At 48.2% G+C, this 21,276-nt stretch overlaps 1 protein-coding gene across 2 annotated transcripts in view; it reads left to right on the top strand.

Annotated features, from left to right (window-relative positions):
* Nucleotides 1–21,276, top strand: part of SGSM3 (small G protein signaling modulator 3) — a 335,727-nt gene that overhangs the window by 144,031 nt on the left and 170,420 nt on the right. For both annotated transcript variants that reach the window (XM_082265578.1, XM_082265577.1), the window contains exons 12-13: nucleotides 15,428–15,583; nucleotides 15,674–15,728. In XM_082265578.1, coding sequence (XP_082121704.1) covers nucleotides 15,428–15,583; nucleotides 15,674–15,728 — 211 coding nt within the window. The remainder of the gene's footprint in view (nucleotides 1–15,427; nucleotides 15,584–15,673; nucleotides 15,729–21,276) is intronic.

Here is a 21,276-nt window from a genome sequence, read left to right as displayed (position 1 = left end):
TCCAGCTGTTCCCCGATCGTTTCGGTGATCTTATGGGGGCAGTGCATGATATGCTTGCCCAAGGAGTCTTTGTACCCGTTCCTCCACGGGATAAGTTTTGCGGGTTTTACTCCAACCTTTTCACGGTGCTCAGAAAAGAAGGCACGGTGCGTACGATTCTGGATTTGATGTCTCTGAACCACTTTGTGCGGGTACAGAAATTCAGGATGGTCCACCACGGTCGGTGGTGGCATCGTTGAGGCCCGAGGTCTTCCTGGCTTCCATCGACTTGCAGGATGCGTATCTACACATCCCTATTTTTGGGGGTCATCAGTGATATCTCCGCTTAACGGTGGCTGGGGAGCACTTCAGTTCGTGGCGTTACCTTTCGGTCTCGCTTTGGTTCCCAGGTTTTTCCCCAAAGTATTGGCGCCGGTTCTAGCCTTGCTGCGTTTACTGGGCATTGCGATCCTCGGTTGCCTGGACGACCTTTTGTAAGGTCGAGCTCATGTGTGACCTTGGCGAGCGCTCTGGCCGTGTTGGTTCAGACACTCCAGGAGTTCGGGTGGACCATCAATTTTCAGAAGTCGGGTCTGACTCCCTCAACTCGTCTTCAGTACCTAGGGATGGTCCTGGACTCTGCTCAAGCTCGGGTCTTCCTTCCGGAGGACAAACTCGGGACTCTGCGGGATGAGATCAGGTCTCTCAGGGACAACTATCTCTCCTCCTTGCGGACCTGCATGCAGGTTCTGGGCCTGATGGTTTCGGCCTTCAAAACTGTTCCGTTTGTTCAATTTCACCCCAGGACTCTGCAAGCAGAGATCCTGGACAGGTGGAACAGGAGGCCTCAGTCCTTGGAGAGGCGGATGTCATTGAGTCGCCCGGTACGGTCGGCTCTCTTGTGGTGGCTCCGGTCACCGTCCTTGGTGCAGGGCCAGACCTTCTGGCCTCTGTTGCGGTCAGTTTTCACCACGGTTGCCAGCCTGTCAGGCTGGGGCGGAGTTCTGGGTGCACTTTGTGCCCAGGGGACGTGGTTGGCGGGGGAGACTTCGCTGCCGATTAAACGTCTTGGAGCTCCGAGCGATCATACTTGGTCTGTTCCGGTGGTCATCTCTACTTCAGGGGTGTCCGGTCCGGGTACAGACGGACAATGCCATGGCAATTATCAAGGGGGCACCAGGAGTTCCCGGGCGGCCAAGGAAATGGCCGAGATTCTATCATGGGCCGAATCGCATGTACGGCGATCTCGGCTGTTCACATTCTGGGTGTGCACAACTGGCAGGCGGCCTATCTGAGTCGCCAGACCTTGGACCAAGGGGAATGGTCCCTGCATCCGGAGGTATTTCACCTCCTGTGCGCTCGGTGGGGGACCCCGGACATGGATCTGTTTGCGTCCCTTCTCAACAGTAAGGTGGATAGCTTTGTGGTCAGAACTTGCGATCCTCTGGCGGACGCGTTGGTGGTGCTTTGGCATCACTCTCGGCGGATGTATGCCATTCCTCCGATTCAACTGTTGTGCAGATTCCTTCGCAGGTTGGCGTCGGAACGGATGTTAGTCATTCTCGTGGCCCCGCTGTGTGCGCGGCCCAAACATCCTAAGGGATTTGCCTTGCATTCCCTCGATGTGGCCTGGGTGGTCAAGATGTACCTGTCCGCCACGGAGTCTGTTCGACAGTCTGATTCTCTATTTGTTCTTCCTGAGGGACCTCTGAAGGGATCGGCCGCCTCCGCGGCGACCTTTTCTAAGGGGATCAGACAGACGACTGTTCAGGCCTATGCCATTAAGGGTAGCATTTCTCCTTTTCCGGTAAAAAGGCCCGTTCTACTCGAGCCGTTAGTGCCTCTTTGCCATTTCGCCATCAGGCTTCTGTGGCTCAGGTGTGCAAGACGGCGATTTGGTCGTCCGTGCACACTATCTCAAAGTTTTTGCAAACTTGATGTTTTTGGCATCTTCGGATGCTTCTTTTGGCCGCACAGTTTTGAGTGCGGCGGTTGTTTTCAGGGGACATTATTTTTACTGTCCCTCCTTCTTGGGGTGTTTTTTGTTCTGGGTTTATTTCCAGTTTTTTTTCCTGTGGGCTCAGGCTGTTACTGGCCCGGCTGTTTGCGTTACCTTCTGAGTTGGTTGCGTTGTTTTCCCACCCCTCATACCTGCACTGCTTTGGGACGTCCCGTTAATGAAGGCTAATACCATCGGGCGGCAACTGTCAGAGGACGTAAGAGAAAATAGAATTTTTGTAAGAACTTACCATAAAATTTATTTTCTCTGAGTCCTCTGACAGTCACTGCCCCTCTGTTTTTTTTTTTTGATCTGGGGGTTGTTGCCTTCCGCTACTGCTTGCTACAAACTGAGGTAATATCAGATTGGGTTCAGGATAATGGCTGAGGGATGGCCCCCTAGTGGCGTGCCGAGGTATAAAAGTTTTTTTGTATTACCAGATAATTATCTGCCTAGCCTTGATCCTCCAGAGGGCGCCATTACCCATTAGTGAAGGCTAATACCATCGGTCGGGGACTGTCAGAGGACTCAGAGAAAAGAATTTTGCGATAAGTTCTTAAAAAAATTACATTTCTCTTACGTCCTCCGACAGTCGCCGCCGCCTCTAAGTCATCACTGTTGGGTATTGACTTCCGCTCCGCAGGAGTAGCTAGGCATAAAGACGTAGTCAAAAGAACAAAGGCATTTGCATATACACACCCATGGGGGCTGTCCCATCTGGTCAATACCCCCCTGCAGTGACCACTCCCAACTCAGTTTCTTTCTGCCTAGCGTCAGGAGTAGTTAGGATTCCCTGTGCTGGGGCTACAGTCTCAGCCTAACTAATCTTTTCTTTGATTTTCTTTGAAAATGTCAGTTTTTTCTTACTTTACTAGCTGTTTATTTTGTCAGCTTTTAGTTTTTAGTCGACTCTTCGGAAGAAGATGGATCATGCGGTGCTGGGATTCGGACTGACCGCCCGGGTTATCCAGGGCAGAGGGTCAGATGGACCCCCAGCCCGCCATCGAGCGTTCAGCCGTGGTTCGTCCTGGCACTATGAACGACCCATTCCTGCTCGCAGCAGGGATGCAGCCGTGAGGTGGCTACCTCACAGGACACATCTGCGATGCTGCAGTGTCATGTCCCTGGCTAACGGCACTCCCTGTCAGATGAGGACAGCGGCTTTCCGTTCTGAGAGGCTCCCCACGCCATCTGGTACAGGTAAGTACTTCTGTGTGGGGCCTCTGTCTGGGGTGGCAGTCCTGTGTTGCTGTGTGTCCCCCATGTCTGTGCCTGTGTGACTCCCTGATGCGGTCCCTGCGGGGATCGCTTGTGCATGCGCTGCGGTGCTGTATGTTTTTGGGGGTCCCCTTCCTTGTGTCACTTCAGTGCTTGTTGGGGGTGCAGACTGTGTGTGTGGCGGCCGCAGCGGGGTAAAACCGCGCGGTCCGCCATTTTAGGTATGGGCAGGCATGTTTGGCTTCTCTATGGGCAATACTTCATGCTGTTTTGGCGCCATCCGCCGCCATTTTGCGGTAGCAGAACGATTGTTCTGACCGCATGTCCGGCGGCCATTTTGCCGGAGCCTTCCATGCAATCCTATGGGGCAGCCATTTTCCCTGAGTCATGCAGCCTATAAGTTCAGCCTACTCTGACAGCACTTCCTTTTCCTCTGATGCAGGACATCGGTGGCAACACTCTGCGGGGCTCTGCAGGTTATCTCTCTCAATATCTTTCTGTATTGTCGCTTCTGGCTCAGTTTTTTTCTTCTCCTGTTTGGGGGTCTTTGTCACTGTAGCTGTAGCGGTGGGCTGCGCACTCCACAGCGGTCTTAAAGGGGCAGTACGAACTTTATTGCACTGTTGTTTTGTCACCTTGAGCAATGGATTCTCAGGACAGCAAATTCCCCCCGGCTCTGGTGGGGGTCCCCAGTTCTCCTGTGGCCCCTCTGAGACCTGATGTGGCCGCTGTAGTGGCGACCTTGGTGTCAAATATGGAAATGCTGATGGCTGAACGTGCTGCTAAAAAGAGGCCCAGATTGTCTCTCTCCTCTGATTCAGATGGTGATATGGCTGCTGCTGCGAGCGTGCCCTTTTCAGGGTCTCGCTCATCCTTGGACCCGCTGGGGTCTGAGGGGGAGGCAGAAGTGGAAGGGGTTGATACCTCCTCCCCGGGGTCGCCTGAAGAGCGGGCGACCATGGATGAATTAATTGTTTCTGTTAAGGAAACACTACATTTGGAGGATGAGCCCAGTCCTCCGGGCATTGTGTCCTCCTTTGGAACACACAGGACCCCCAAGTCGGCGCAGGTTTTTCCCTGCCCAGCTGAGTTTCATTACACTGTAAATGAAATGTGGCGCACGCTAAAACGTCCATTCCTGGTACCTAGTCGGTTCAAATTGCTTTATCCCTTTGCACCGGCTACGGAATCACGATGGTGTGTGCCTCCACAGGTGGATCACACTGTGGCCATGTTGAACAAGGCTACCTTGGTTCCTTCTGAGGATACCCCGGTTGGAGTCTCTAGCCCGCCATTCCTATACGGTGGTGGGCTCGTTGCTCAGACCCATCTTCGCAGCCGTTTTAAAAGGTGGCTCAGGCGGTGGCTGATTGGACTAAGGTGCTTAGGATCAACCTCGTGTCTGATGATGTTCCGCCTGCCCGGCTGGAAATGGTGGATCAAATCCACCAAGGAATCGTGTATCTGTGTGATGCGGCTTTAAATGAGGCCCCCTTAGTAGCACGCCTCTAGTGTCTCGGTACTTAACCAGCGACTGATATGGCTGAAGAGCTGGTCGGCTGACCAGTCCTCGTGGAAAACAGTTGCTGATTTTCCCTATGATGGCTCTCTCCTTTTTGGCGAGGCATTGGATACCTTGGTGAAAGGCGTCACGGGGGGGAAGAGCACTTTGCTGCCCCAAAACCCGAACAAGTCCTTTCGTGGCAAGCGGGGTTCTGCGCCTAGATCCACTCAGGGGTCCTTTCGTGCCTTTCAGAACCAATCCAAGGACAAGCCCTTCAAGGCCCAGGGCAGCCAGAAGAAGCCCTGGGCAGGTAAGCAGAAGTCAGGCAATGCTGGCTCGGCGGGTCAGTCCGCCTCTGCCTGAAGGGGCGCCCTCACCCATTTCAGGGGTGGGGGGACGTTTGCGCGGTTTCCTCCAACTTTGGCTGCTCCGGATTTCGGACAGGTGGGTTCTGGAAATCATTCGATCAGGGTACAAGATCGAATTCCTTTCCCGGCCGGCGGACAGATTCTTTCCCTCAAATCTTCATTTGCCTCCGGGGGGTCTGCAGGACCTGCACCAAGCGGTACAGGACCTTCTTGGTCAGGGGGTGATTGCCCCGGTGCCTCATCGGGACAGGTTTCGGGGGTCTTATTCAAATCTGTTCACTGTGCCCAGAAAGGAGGGCAAAGTACGTCCTATTCTGGACCTGAAAGCGCAGAACCGATTTGTGCGCGTTCGGAAGTTCCGTATGGAGTCTCTCCGCTCGGTGGTGGCCTCCCTGAGTCCAGGAGAGTTCCTGGCCTCGATAGATTTAAAAGATGCTTACCTGCACATCCCCATTTTCGAGGGTCATCAGCGGTACCTTCGGTTTGCTATCGCAGAGGACCACTATCAGTTTGTGGAGTTACCTTTCGGTCTCGCTTCGGCTCCAAGGGTCTTCACCAAAGTACTGGCGGCGGTTCTGGGCCTGTTGAGGGCACAAGGCATTGCGGTCTTGGGGTACCTGGACGATCTCCTTCTCAGATCGAGTGTCAGCCAGGACCTATTGCGCGATCTGTCCACCACGGTGCAGACGCTGCAAGAGTTCGGGTGGACCATCAACATCCAGAAATCGACGTTGTCTCCATCGGTTCGTCTTCTCTATCTGGGGATGATTCTGGACTCTGCTCAGGCAAAGGTGTTTTTGCCGGAGGACAAGCTCCGGACTTTGCGGGACGAGATCAGGTCCCTCAGGGACAATCCCACCTCGTCACTCAGGGCCTGCATGCGGGGCCTGGGGTTGATGGTTTCGGCCTTCGAGGTGATACCCTTTGCTCAGTTTCACACGTGGGCTCTCCAGGCGGAGATCCTGGCCAGGTGGGACAGACTGCCTCAGTCCCTGGATCCGAGTGTCTCCTTGAGTCGTCAGACCAGATTGGCTCTTCTGTGGTGGCTCCAGTCCCTGACAGTGTCGGATGGCAAGTCCTTCCGTCCGTTGGTTTGGACGGTGATTACCACGGGGTGGAGTCCTGGGCAACCTGTCTGCCCAGGGCACTTGGTCGGAGGAGGAGTCCTCTCTCCCGATAAATGTGCTGGAATTGCGAGCGATAAAACTCTGTCTCTTCCAGTGGTCGGAACGACTTCGGGGCCGTCCTGTTCGGGTACAGACGGACAATGTTACCGCGGTGGCTTACATCAACCACCAAGGGGGCACCAGGAGTGCTCGGGCGGCCCGGGAGGTGACCGACATTCTGTCTTGGGCCGAGACTCATGTCCCGGCAATCTCAGCAGTTCACATTCCGGGTGTGGAGAATTGGCAGGCCGACTATCTGAGCCGCCAGACCCTGGACCAGGGGGAATGGTCCCTGCACCCGGAGGTCTTCCAAATGCTGTGTGCGAAGTGGGGATCGCCGGACGTGAATCTGTTCGCATCTCGACTAAACCAAAAGGTGGAAAGGTTCGTGGCAAGAACGCGCGATCCACTGGCGGACGCCTCGGATGCGTTAGTGGCCCCTTGGCATCAGTATCGTCTGATGTATGCCTTTCCTCCGATTCAGTTGCTATCCAGGTTCCTCCGCAGGTTAGCCTCGGAACCGCACTTAGTGATTCTGGTGGCTCCGGACTGGCCACGATGGTCCTGGTACACCGACGTTGTTCACCTGGCAGTGGCACCTCTATGTCGGCTGCTTCTGCGGGAAGATCTCCTGTCTCAGGGTCCGATCTTCCATCCTGCTTTACGGTCACTGGCTTTAACGGCCTGGCTGTTGAGACCCAAGTCCTGAGGGACAGGGGTCTCTCCCCTGAGGTCATCCCTACCCTTGTCAAGGCTAGGAAAACCTCCTCTGGTAAAATCTATTACCGTACCTGGAAGGCTTATTTCGCCTGGTGTGAGTCCAGGGGGTTCTCCCCTCGCTCGTACTCGGTGTCGAGAGTGTTGGTCTTCCTCCAGTCTGGGGTGGACCAGCGCCTGACGCTGGCCATGATCAAGGGCCAGGTGTCTGCACTGGCTATTATTTTCCAACGCCCTGTGGCGTCTCATTCTCTGGTTCGCACCTTCATTCAAGGTGTGCGACATTTGGCTCCTCCCAGGAAGGAGCCCTTACCTCCATGGGACTTGAACTTGGTGCTGTCCGTGTTACAGCGTGCTCCCTTTGAAAACATTCGGGATATATCGTTGCCTCTGCTGTCTAAGAAGGTTGCCTTTTTGGTGGCGATCACTTCAGCTCGCAGGGTGTCGGAACTGGCAGCGTTATCTTGCCGTTCTCCGTACTTGGTGATTCACCGGGATAAGGTGGTCTTGCGTCCGCATCCCTCCTTTCTTCCTAAGGTGGTCTCTGAGTTCCACATAAATGAGGACATTGTCCTGCCTTCGCTTTGTACGAAGCCTAAGCATCCTAAGGAGGTTGCTCTGCATTCCTTGGATGTTGTCAGGGCGATCAGGGTTTACCTGTCGTCTACGAAATCCTTTTGGAAGACGGATTCACTCTTTGTCCATCCTGAGGGACCTCGGAAGGGCATGGCTGCGTCTGCAGCGACTATTGCCAAATGGATCAGACAGACCATTGAACAGGCTTACGCCTTGAAGGAACGGGTTCCACCCTTCCCTGTTAAGGCACACTCTACCAGATCTGTGAGTGTGTCCTGGGCCTATTGGCATCGGGCCTAGGTGGCCCAGGTGTGCAAGGCTGCGACTTGGTCGTCGGTGCACACTTTTTCCAAATTCTACAAAGTAGATGTTCTGGCGTCAGCTGATGCCTCCTTTGGCCGCAAGGTTCTCAGTGCGGCAGTGCCATGAAGGACCCTTGTGTTTTTATGGGTCCCTGGCTGTTGGTATTTGCCTTCCTGGGCTGTTGCTCCTGTTGAGCATTGTTTTCTGTTGCCCAGACGGTTCTCTTACGGTGCATTTAAGGTTCCTTTCTCTGACGTGGGTACTGCGTTGCCTTTTCTACGGTTGCGTCTCCCACCCCTCATGTCTATACTGCTTTGGGACATCCCAACAGTGATGACTTGGAGGCGGCGGCGACTGTCGGAGGACGTAAGAGAAAACTGAATTTTTGTAAAATCTTACCTGTAAAATTCCTTTCTCGGAGTCCTCCGACAGTCGCCGCCCCCGCCCCTCTTTTGGGGTTGTGTTCTTATTAACTACTGCTATGCTACCAAACTGAGTTGGGAGTGGTCACTGCAGGGGGGTATTGACCAGATGGGAAAGCCCCCATGGGTGTGTATATGCAAATGCCTTTGTTCTTTTGACTAGCTACTCCTGCGGAGCAGAAGTCAATACCCAACAGTGATGACTTAGAGGCGGCGGCGACTGTCGGAGGACTCAGAGAAAGGAATTTTACAGGTAAGATTTTACAAAAATTCAGTTTTTTTTAACTAGTTATGTTCCTGAGAGAACTGCAATCAACAGCCGGACTGGGTTGTTGACTGGATATTCTAGATCCTTAAGGTCTCCCAGCCAGCAAGTATGTGCAGCTTATAGCCCAGTGCTAGGCCTCGCCACGACAGAGCCCCAATAGACGGAGGCTGGCCCACGAGTGAAACGCCTCGCCAGGACCCACGCGACCTGGTTCGGCTTGAGTCGCAGTGTACCTTTTGGCCCTCAGCACCCCCAACCCCGAGTAGAGAGGTAGTCTGTCCGGAGTGGCGCCCACTCATTGTCGTTGGTATGGTGAGTAGTGCCCTGGCGGTCTCGGGGCAGATGTGGGCCCCTCCCTAGGGAGGTCAGACCCCTTGAGTACCCCTCCCTTCCCCTAGCCTCTCGGTATGTACCAGGCTCCCCCAAGGCCTCCCTCCCCACCATCAAGAAGGTCCCCACCTCAGTCAGCGACGGGGGTCCTCGGGGGGTGTACGCACCGATGCCGCTATAGTGGATCCGCTGGTGGGGGTTAATCTTGGTGGGGGTCCTTGCAGGGACCCCCCAATGCCACTAATCATTTGGACCCCCTAGGGGGTCCTAGAGACTGCATGGCGTGCCGAGAGGGCCGCCATTTTGCTGTAATATCGTTCAGCCTCATTTTCCAAAAGTTTCCATTGAAATGCATGGGCAGCCATGTTTTTGTGGTTTCCCCATAAGTACGCATTGGGCGGCCATTTTCTCGGAGTCTGGACTGGACTGCAGGGAGCAGCAAGGCCTTTACTCTAGTGAATGACCCAGGTACTTCCTCTATCTGTGAAGATAATTTTTCTACACAGCAGACCAGTTCCTGTTCTCTTCCATATTGAATGGATGTATGTCTGTTGGGGTCCCTGTAGATCTCCCTCACTCACCCTGCTATCGGCAGTGCTAGTGGCTGGGACTTGTAGTACCGCTGGTGCAGCGGTGTGGGTCTGTTTTTTTGCAGTTTTCTTAAAGTGACACTACGTTATTCCAGGGTTCATATGGAGTCCCAGAAAAAAATTTCACCTACAGATCCCCTCCTTGTGGTTGTAGGGACCCCCGGGTTGCAACCCCTGTCTGCCTCAACAGGGATTTTGGAAAACCTGGTGTCAAAATTGGATTTGGTTTTAAAAAATGCCGCTAGTAGAAAGCGCCCTATGCCCTCCCCGGCCTCTCCTGTGTCCTCAGATTCTGAGGTAGATATGGTCGCCGCAGACACATGCCACCCTGAGGGCTCTGCGTCATCGCACTTGGATGGCGAGGACGATAAATCCTCGTCTGCAGCCACGTGGGAAAGCGCGCTGGTGAAGGCACTTATAGTGTCAGTGCGGGAAACTCTAAAAATGGCAGATGATTCTGCAGTGTCAGGGACACAGGTGTCTTTTGGCACTTGCAAATCCCAGAAGTCGGGCAAGGTTTTCCCTTGTCTGGAACTTTTTGACAAAATTGCCAATGAACAGTGGGGGCGCCCCAAACAGACTTTAGTGGTGCCGAGCGTTTTAAAAGGCGCTACCCATTCGCGGACGCAGTATCCGCAAGATGGACCGTTCCATCGAAGGTGGACCATCTGGTCTCCAGACTGAACAAATCTACTGTGGTCCTTGGTGGAGGAGACCCCAGTTTTTACAGACCCCGTGGATAGATGGATTGAGTCTCTGTCCCGCCACTTACATGTGATAGCGGGCTCAATTCTTAAACTGATCTTCATGATCACTCTGGTGTCCCAGACCATAACGGAATAGGCAAAGTTACTGAAAAGTGACCTAGAAACAGAGCAGCTCTCTCCGGGCCTGACAGAGCTAAGAGACCAAATGGTTCAAGCCCTGCTATTTATATGTGATGCATCGTTCGATGCAGCCAGTCTTGTAGCCAGTGTATCCGCTGTGGGGGTAGAAAGGGTTACAAGATCGAATTCAGGTCTCGACCGTCGGACAGGTTCTTCCCGTCCAATCTACGCATATCTCCAGATCGGTTAAGGGACCTTTCGAGAGGCGATATAAGATCTGCTGTCGCAAGGCGTGATTGGGCCGGTTCCCTCTCGGGAACGCTTTCGGGGGTCCTATTCAAACCTCTTCACTGTGCCCAGGAAAGAAGGCAAAGTGTGTCCAATCCTGGACCTCAAGGCTCTGAACCGCTTTAAGTGTGTACAGAAGCTTAGAATAGAGTCCATTTGCACGGTAGTGGCGTCCCTACAAGGAGACTTTTTGGCCTCCATCGATATCAAGAATGCATATTTACACATCCCTTCTTTGTACTGGACACCAGCGTTTTCTTCACTTCGCTGTAGGAGAGGAGCATTCTCAATTTGTGGTGTTACCCTTTGGTCTCGCCTCCGCCCCCAGGTTCTTCACCAAAGTGTTGGCTCCGGTATTGGCATTACTGCGACAATGGGGGATTGCAGTACTGGGGTACCAGGACTCACATTCAGTCCTGTTGGGTGACTTGAAAATCACTCTACGGACTCTGCAAGAGTTCGGTTGGAACATTAATTGAAAAAAATCTGCTCTGGGACCATCTTCAAAAATTGATTATCTGGGCCTGACTCTGGACTCGCTTCGGCGAGGGTTTTTCTTCCCCCGAGAAAGCTGCAAAAGTTGCAGGGGGCGATTAGTTTGCTGTTATCCAGCAATCTGGCTTCTGTGCTGACTTGCATGCGAGCCTTAGGGCTGATAGTGTCGACCTTCGAGGCAGTTCCATTTGCTCAGTTCCACACGAGACCCTTTCAAAGGGAAATTCTTGTCAAATGGAACAAAGATCCAAAATCCTTGGACACTATGATTCGGTTGAGTCCCAACACAAAGACTGCTCTTTTATGGTGGCTTAGCTCGTTAGCTCTACGCCAGGGAAAGTCCTTCCTCCCATTGTATTGGACTGTGGTAACCACGGATGCCAGCCTTTCCAGCTGGGGAGGAGTGCTGGGGAAGCTGTGTGTCCAGGGGTCCTGGACAGTAGAAGAGAAGAGCCCACACTTCCGATCAATGTTCTGAAACTCGGAACGATAAAGCTTTGCCTGAGTCACTGGACAAATCATTTGCAGGGTTGTCCAGTCCAGATTCAATCAGACAATGCCACGGCCATGGCTTACATCAATCATCAAGGGGGCACCAAGAGTGTCTTGGCGGCCCGGGAGGGGGCCGAGATCCTGAAATGGGCAGAACATTTTGTTCCAGCCCTTTCCGCCGTGCATATGCCAGGAGTGGAGAACTAGCAGGTGGATTACCCGAGTCATCAGGTGTTGGATAAGGGGGAATGGTCTATGCACCCGGAGCTGTTTCAACGTCTGTGTGTCCGGTGGGGAACACCAAATGTAGATCTGTTAGCCTCTCGACTTAACAAAAAGGTTCAGAGGTATGTAGCCAGGTCTTGGGATCCTCTGGCCGACACCTCAGACGCACTGGTGGCTCCTTGGGGTCAATATCGGCTGATCTATGCATTCCCTTCGCTGAAACTCCTGCCGAGGCTTGTGCGCAGAATAGAGGTGGAAGAGATTCAGGTCATTCTGGTGGCCCCAGACTGGTCTCGTAGGTCTTGGTATGCAGATCTGGTAAGGTTGGTCGCCGATGCTCCTTGGAGACTTCCTCTCAGGGAAGATCTGCTGTCTCAAGGGCTGATCGTCCATCCTGCTTTACAGGTGTTGGCTTTAACAGCATGGCTGTTGAAAGGCAGGTATTGAAGGATAGGGGTCTTTCTGACTCCATAATTCCTACACTATTAAAGGCCAGAAAATCTACTTCCATTGTACATGGTTCATCCACGCCTTTTTTCAGTGGCTAGGATTTTGACCTTTCTGCAAAAAGAGGTTGAACAGCGGTTGGCCTTGGGCACTATAAAAGGCCAAGTGTCGGCTTTGGCTGTGTTTTTCCATCGCCCTTTAGTTACGCATGCCTTGATTCACACTTTTATACAAGGGGTTCGACTTATGGCTCATCCGGAGGCGATACCTGTTATCTTCGTGGGATCTTAACTTGTTACTGTCTGTTCTTCAAAAACCTCCTTTTGAGAATATTAGGGAGATTCCTCTGCTTACACTGTCACAGAAGGTTGCCTTTTTGGTGGCTATTACAGAGTATCTGAATTAGTGGCGTTATCCTTCCATTCACCTTATCTGGTGGTCCACAGAGATAAAGTGGTACTTCAATTTAATCTGTCATTTCTTCCTAAGGTGGTTTCTGATTTCCATTTGAATGAAGACATTGTGCTGCCTTCACTCTGTCCTAAGCCCAAGCATCCCAAGGAAATTGCCTTGCATTCTTTGGATGTGGTTCGGGCAATTAGGGTTTACCTGGTGGCTACTGAATCTTTCAGGAAATCAGACTCTCTCTATGCCCTCAGAAGGACCTCAAAAGGGATTGGTTGCGTCTGCCGCGATCATATCCAGATGGATCAGGCAGACAGTGGTACAGGCTTATTCACTGAAGGGTCAGGTTCCACCTTTCTCTGTGAAGGCGTATTTGTTGTGGAAATGAATGGAGTTTGGAGCATAGAAATTTGCTTGGTGCGCTGAAAAGCGCACTTGTGGATATTAATACGCGCCAAAAGCGCCATTAATCACTTATACTCAAAAGTACAATGTACAGCTCTTTTGCATAAGGAAATCCTAGCCTGCTCGGCGACAAAAACAGAAACAGGCGCACGCTGTGTCAATTTGATGCGAACTGAAGATTCTCTGCCTTTAGAGCAGAGCACTGGTTAATTTATAGTCAGAGAACAAAAGGGGGTTACTGGGGAGGTGGCGTCCACACAACCAATCACAGACATGTATACTTTCAAAAGTACAATAGGAAAGGGGAGTGTATGTTTATGGAGAAACACGGCCGTGTGCAGGAGACTCCAGCTGCCATGGACTCGGCCTCGCTAATTCACAAGCATGCACTCTCTCCTCATAACCTGTTAGAGTGAATCCTATATAATATAGTTCATAAAAAACATATTTGATAGTGATCATGCTACTGTTCCAGTGAATGAGACTTTACTATATCTGCAAAAGACAAAAGCAGCAGTATTTTAATCATATGGATCAAATATAACAGAACATTGCCAGCCATTAATCCTGGTAAAAGGGCAGATATTATCAAAATAAGAATTCCACATCACAAACATATCTCCGTAAGTGAATACCAGGGCCCCGGCTGGCTGATATACATGGAGTGGTGGTGGAGTTCGCCTTGCACTGCCATAGATCCGGACCGGCATCGCCGATAGGGATGATCAGGCTACAAGTAGCGTGCAGTCTACATTTAATGGAAGGTTTCCACAATTACAGGTCTTTCCTCAAGGCCAGTTAAAGCAATATTCGCTGTGCATAGCGATTACCAGTAAACTGACACTGCTCGGAGACATAATGGCAATTCAACCTAAAATACATCCTAAAGAAATGTCCACACAAATAATAATATAATTTCCACAACAGTATTCTACTAGGGCGCTGAGTGCATCTTGGGCTTTTCGCCATCAGGCGTCAGTAATGCAAGTTTGCAAGGCTGCAACTTGGTCATCTGTGCACACGTTCACAAAATTCTACAGAGTAGATGGGTTGGCATCTTGGGATGCTGCTTTTGGCCGCAAGGTTTTGCAGGCTGCTGTGTAAAAGAGAAAATATTATCTCTGAGGGTGTATGTTTTTTTTCTAGGTGAGCTCCAGTTCCTGGTTGAGCTCCATGTTCACTGGTTGGCTAAGTTTAGCCTTTTGGGAATTACGTTCTTTTCTGCGTTGTTTTACCACCCCTCATGCAAATACTGCTTTGGACATCCCAATGGTTTAGAAGAATATTGTCACCCCTTGGCTGGGAATTGATTTTGTGTTCTGGATCGTTTCCCTGCTGCCTGAGCCACTGGGTGATTCCTATGCTAGGCTTGCTTCTCACTATCGTCTACCTTTTGGGATAAGACTCTTGCGCCACCCAGTGGCCGGCTGTAGTCGGTTACCTCATCCCCTGACCTATATATACCCTCTTCCATTTCCTGCTAGTGTCTTAGTATAGGTTTAGCTTCCTGTTGACTACTGTTTTGTTTGATCTCCTTTACTGACCTTGGCTATTCCTGACCTTTCTTTGGATCACCCCTTCGGACTATTCGGACTCTCGTTATCGAACTCGGCTGGCTCTTAACCTTTCTTCGGATCACCCCTTTGGACTATACGAACTCCGGTTATCGACTCGGCACACCCCTGACCTCTCTCCTGGACTTCTCTCCCTTGGAACTTGTCTTCAGACCTATCTCTCCTAACCATGAGTCCTTTACGAATGTTGTTTCTGAGGTTATGCTTGCCGCACTCACATTTGTGGTCCCGATATTTTGGCTGCAGGACTCCATCCGCTCCTCCACCTGACACCGGGATAACAAAACTACTGGTCAGTAATCCGGAGGGATGGGTGGCGTTCCTGGCTGGCCTAACAAATATGGAACTGCATCTGTCAATGAACGATAGAGAAAACTGGATTTTTGACTTACCGTAAAATCCTTTTCTCTGAAGTTCATTGACAGACGCAGCACCTGCCCCTCTAATTATGAGTGGGATGGGTTTTTTCTTCTAAACACTGCTTGCAACAAAACTGAATCCTATAGCAGAGTGAGTGGGTGTATGCCTGCAGGGACTGTCCCATAGGCGTGGTAAAGATTTTTCCTGCCTAGTGTCGTCCTGTAGAGGGACAGCATAAACCAATGGTTGAGAAGAATATGGAGCTGCATCTGTCAATGAACTTAAGAGAGAGGATTTTACGGTAAGTCAAAAATCCAATTTTTTTAGAGAAGTTATATGTAATACAAATCTTAAAGCGTTTCTAAATGCAGAGAATGTTGTGTTTGTTCTCTGATGTTATGAAAGGTATTTTAATGGGAACTGGTTTTATTTTATAGCCATGGTTTAAAGTATTTTTTTTTATTTACAGGACCTGACACCTGACTACTCTATGGAAAGCCACCAGAGAGATCATGAAAATTATGTATCATGCTCCCGAAGCAGGCATCGCAGAGCTAAGGCACTTTTGGACTTTGAGCGCCATGATGATGATGAGCTTGGCTTTCGCAAAAATGACATAATTACGGTATTTTGGGTGGACATATTTAATTACATGGGGAGGGGACATTGTAAATCTTAAAATATAATTTTCTTTTTTTTTTTTTTTTTTTATTAGATCATTTCCCAGAAGGATGAACACTGTTGGGTTGGGGAATTAAATGGACTAAGGGGTACGTGTTTGTGAATGTACTTAAGAAAACCATCTGACATTATCATTCATATTTAACAGAAGTGTTTGTTACATCCAGGACCTCAGATATTTTTTTTCCCTGGAATTGGGGGTGGGACAGTTTAGCCTAGGACACCCAGAAGACAGTAATCAAAATAGGCCGGGGAGAAAGCGCTGTGGAAGAATTGTGCAGTTGGAGGCTTAGCACTTGATACTACTCACTATGTGCATGGTAATATGACATAGTCCTTGAAGGGGGTTTGGTGCCTCAGGCCAAAGAAAGTGGGACTTTATGGGCTTAGTAAGACAATATATGTAAAATTATAACAATTTATTGAGAATAAAAATAGAAAAGAAAATAATAACACTCTGTAATGTGTTTGGGTTATAGACCCATTTGTGAGGGTGTAGTAAGTTGAGAAATAAGTGACACGGTGATATGGTGACATATGAATATATCTCTCTGCTATTCCATGCTTGAAGATTCAGCCTGGGGTCTGCAGAGAGGAAATATCCTGTTTTCCTACGCGTTTCGGCTTACAATTACAGCGCCTTTATCAAGGAAGGGTTTTTCACCATATCTGTAAGTATAGTAGGTAAAAAATCAAACCTATGCATTCCATGGGTGAGTTCCCATTAGTCGCATGGTTTCAATACATACTTTGAAAAATTGTGTGCCTGATCCTGGATACCTTGCTTCTGATCTTTTATTTTCACACTAGGAATTGGTATGGCTGCTGCTGTTGAGGTATATGACACAGTGAGGGTATTAAGTACTGACTTCCTTTTGGCTATAGAGTATACATATATATATATATATATATATATATATATAGTATTCATTACTTACTAGCAGCCTAATCGCTTGTAAATAAAGAAAGAATTGGGGTCAATCCCAGTCAATTCCCAGGTTTTCCCTGGTGTAATAGGGTAAAAAATAAACCCAATGAAAATTCAAGGAAGAAAAATATATTTTGTTTCAGGGAGAAAATGTCATTAATACATGAAAGGATCTGTATTGGATGGAGAACACATCCACGACCTCATAGATCCCAAACCTATATATCGATATGATCTACCCTTTATGCCATACAGCAGGGCATAGAACGACAATATTTTGATATTAATCACACTCCCTTCTATTCAGCATAAATTGCTTTTTGAAAAGGAGCAAGAGGGACAAATCAATACTTTTTCAGTTTTCTCCTTTTTGGAACTGAAACTACTCACACGGAAGGAAGAAAAACATAATGGGGGACCTGATGGGAAACAAGTGGGACTCCCTGATGCGGTGTATACAGACCAGTTTCCAAGAAAAAGAACAACTAGATTTGGATATTACCGCACTCTTTTCAACCCTAAAAAAACATCTGGAAAGGAAATCTGCATTGCATTGGCATATCCGCTCATTCGAAAGATATATTAATGAGAACATTAATCCAGCTGGTTTAAGAATCCAAATATTTCCCACACTCGATAACATTACTGTCCAAATGAAAAAAGAATGGGAAAAAAAACCTCAATGAGTGTTCACGCAATTTGATGATACTTCTTCAGGAGGAATAAGTTAGGCCAGTGGTCCTCAACTCCAGTCCCACTTACAGGCCAGATTTTAGGTATTACCTTGGGGAGATGCAGACTAAATTACTGCAATCACTGAGCAGCAAATTATATCACCTGGGATGTATTTCAGTTATCTTGCAAACCTGGCCTGTTAGTGGGCCCTGAGGACCAGGGTTGAGGACCAAGGCCTTAGGCAAATCAAAAGCCTAGATGGAGAGATAAAAACAATTTATGGACAACTCTCCCCCCTAAAAACGGTGGCATTATATAGTGAACAGGAGAAAAAATTAAAAGATCACTTAGAAGAACACAGCAAGGAAATTATCAAGAAAAAAGAAAAGAAATATTGGCGCGATAAGAATGCCTTCACCCAAGGCCGCACCTACAAGTGGACAAGTAATACCAGACAAAACCGTAATAAGAACCAATACGGTAACAGATTCCCAAGAAATCCAAATTATCACTATGACAAGAGAGACGGAGAAGTTTACAACGACAAAGAAGAAACAAACATACCAGAATCAGAGGCAGTAGAAGAAGGTTCAACAAATAAACCAATGAAACACCATCAGATCTTCACAAGATCAAGAAGAAATCAAGATGAAGAACCAAAGCAACAAAGGGGTGTTTTTTTTAGGGAAACAAACCACAAAAACACAAACCAAGATACCAAAAACACAGGAAGCAACAGAAACGAGACAAGAGGAGAAGAGGGACGAAATATTATAAATCTCTCCTCCCAGATGTTGACAACAGAACAAATGGAGGTCCTCCCTCTAGGACTCTCCTTTTGCCCCAACAAGAGCATGGACAAGTTTGAGGTAATTAAAGACATTTATTTATTCGCAAGGAATCTACTATTCAAGGTAATCTACAACAAAAAAACATTGGCTAAAGAACCACCTACTGCATTAACAGCTGCAGAATTCCGCGCCATTAGAGACCTTAACCTATTATTGGAGGAAGGAGGCCTGGATGATCTAGAGGAATCAGACTTACTCTTAGATAGTGAAGAAGAAGAAGAAAATGAAGTAGAGCAAAGAACCAATCCACAATTAAAGAAAAAATCACACAAATTCCCACCTCTCAATATGAACCCAGCCATTGCACTATTTGTCCGAGAAACTACCAAGGACATTGAGAAACTTCGAGAGGTCACAAGCACCACAAACTTAACCACAAAACAAAAAAAGGCCCTAAAAGAACTCGGAGACAATGAACAAATAACAATTAAACCATCTGATAAAGGTGGGAATGTGGTATTGATGGACAATGAGAACTACAAGTTAACGTGCCTAAGGATTCTGGAAAACAAAAAATGTTATAAACAAATCTCACCCCTCATGCTACAAACCTTCAATGAAGAATTTTACAGATTACTGGACAGAGCATACAATGACGGGATTATCTCACAAACTCTATTGGCGCTTTTCCACTGCATGGAACCCGAACGGTTCGGCTCGCTTTTGTGCTTTTCCACTGCTGGTACCGCATGGTACGGTTTAGGAACGGTTCGGTTCGGTATGGTACGGCGGTGCTTTTCCACTGCATGGAACCAAACGGTATGGCTCTCAAAAACAGTACCACCTCGATTGTGGTTCCAAGAGGTACCATATCCCACAATCCTTTGCATGCAGTCACTACTAGCCACTGATTGGTCAGAGAATCGTTGTTATCCCACCCACTTAACTTTAGTACTACTTTAGTGGAAAAGCAAACCATTCCGTACTGTACCGAACCGTTCCAACACCGTACCATGCGGTACCAGCAGTGGAAAAGCAAACTGGGCCAAGCAGGGCCGAGTAGAGCCGAGCCGGTACTTGCAGTGGAAAAGTGCCATATGGGAATTTACCAGAACCAAACATCCTAGAGTACCTACTTTTTATGCCCTACCCAAGGTACATAAGGACCCAACCAATCCCCCTGGAAGACCAATTATTTCAGGCAATGGAAATATCACAGAGAATGCAAGTCAAGTAATAGACGCCTACCTAAAACCACATGTAACAAAATTACCATCCTATACGAAGGATACTGTTAACTTACTACAAATTTTGGATGGCATAACAATACCAACAGATGCCCTACTGGTTTCAATTGACGTTGAGTCATTATATAATAATATTCCCCACACCAAAGGACTCAAAGCGGTAGAACGGACTCTACGCCAACAGAGCAAACATGATCGCAGATTCAATTATTTCATTCTTCGCATGCTGGACCTCATCCTTAACCACAATATTTTTTCCTACTACTTACAAGTCTGCGGAGTAGCCATGGGCACTAGCTGTGTGCCCTCACACGCCAATATTTTTCTTGGTGAATGGGAACAGGATTTCTTAACACAAGAAGAAAACCAAATATACACAAGGAACATAATGTTGTGGCAAAGGTATATAGATGACATACTGATGATATGGAATGGACCAGAGAATTTGATTGATGACTGCCTCAAAAGAATGAACCAAAACAACCATAATATGTCCTTCACTATGATGTATAGCAAAACTAGAGTACCCTTCTTGGACACATACATTTATAAAGATGAAGAAGGCAACCTAATGTCTACTCTATACAGAAAAGATCCATACCGTACAGCCAGTTTCTAAGGCTAAAAAGAAACTGCACAAACCCAACAGAATTCCAAAAAGAAGCGATGCCATGACCATAAGGCTTAGGGAAAGAGGGTATACCAAAATCTGCCTTTGTAAGGCCTTCAGAAAAGAAACAGACAAGAAATCTTATTCAAAAAGGACAATAAAAATGAAAAAGAGAAACCAATAACAAGGATCATTATGAGATTTTCAAACGAACATCAAAAAATCAGAAATATTCTCCAAAAACACTGGTCCATCCTGAAAGAGGACCACCAGATCTGGTGCCCAATAATCCAATGATCACTTACAAAAAAACAGGATCCATGCAACAAACTCTGGTCCACAGTGAAATGAAAACATGAAAAGACCTGTGCAAAACAAAGGGCACCTTTCCATGTGGCTCTTGTGCACAATGTACAGTAGTACAAAAATCTACATCAAAAACATTTTGTCAACTGCAGAACAAAATGCATTATATACTTAATGGAATGCGAATGTGGAGCATTTTATGTCGGAAAGACATGTCAGGAACTTGGACAGAGAGTTAACAAACCGCTTCAAAGCATGAGGATAGGGATTTTTTTTGTCCCTCTTGGCTGACACATCACCTACTTTCACAAATACAGGATGCCAAAAGTGACATTTTCAGCACTGGACAGGATACATATTCCGTCCAGAGGGGGGAGACTGGAATAAGTCTCTCCTACAACTTGAAATGCGATGGATCAAGAAACTCAAAGCGACAATACCACCCGGTTTAAATTAAACCGAAAGTTATCCCCCATTTCTAGAGGGTTTCGCCTCTGGTACAACGGATTGAACCCATTATGTCAGAACAAACAACAATAAAATCATTTATTCATTACACTACTTTTCTCAATTCTCTATTTTTTTCTATTTTTTCTACTTAATGTTTTTGACCCTCCTCCATTCAGCAAAAAGGCCAGAACACATTGGCCCCATAAAAGACGATAAGGGAGTTTTGGCCACAGAGGACAGGGAAACGTGGTAGTGTTAAATAATTTCTTCTCTTCAGTCTTCACAAAAGAATTGGAGGGCTACACTAACCCAGCTTGTAAGGCCAAACTAAACAACACACCTCAGGAAATACTGCCATTGCTAACAGAAGATAGACTTAGAACTAAACTAGAGAAACTTAACATAAATAAATCATCTGGACCGGATGGCTTGCACCCGAGGGTTCTTAAGGAGCTCAGCCAGGTGATTGCCAGACCATTATTCTTGATCTTTAAGGATAGTTTACAGACGGGTATGGTGCCAGCTGATTGGAAAAAAGCCAACGTGGTACCAATATTTAAAAAGGGGCCGAGATATATCCCGGGTAACTATAGGCCGGTCAGCCTAACATCAGTAGTCTGCAAGATATTT

This window comes from Pelophylax lessonae, assembly GCF_965119305.1.
Source record: "Pelophylax lessonae genome assembly, chromosome: 8".
Classification (NCBI taxonomy): Eukaryota; Metazoa; Chordata; class Amphibia; order Anura; family Ranidae; genus Pelophylax; species Pelophylax lessonae.
Note: the sequence above shows the minus strand (reverse complement) of the source record. Positions and strands in the feature narration are given on the sequence as shown.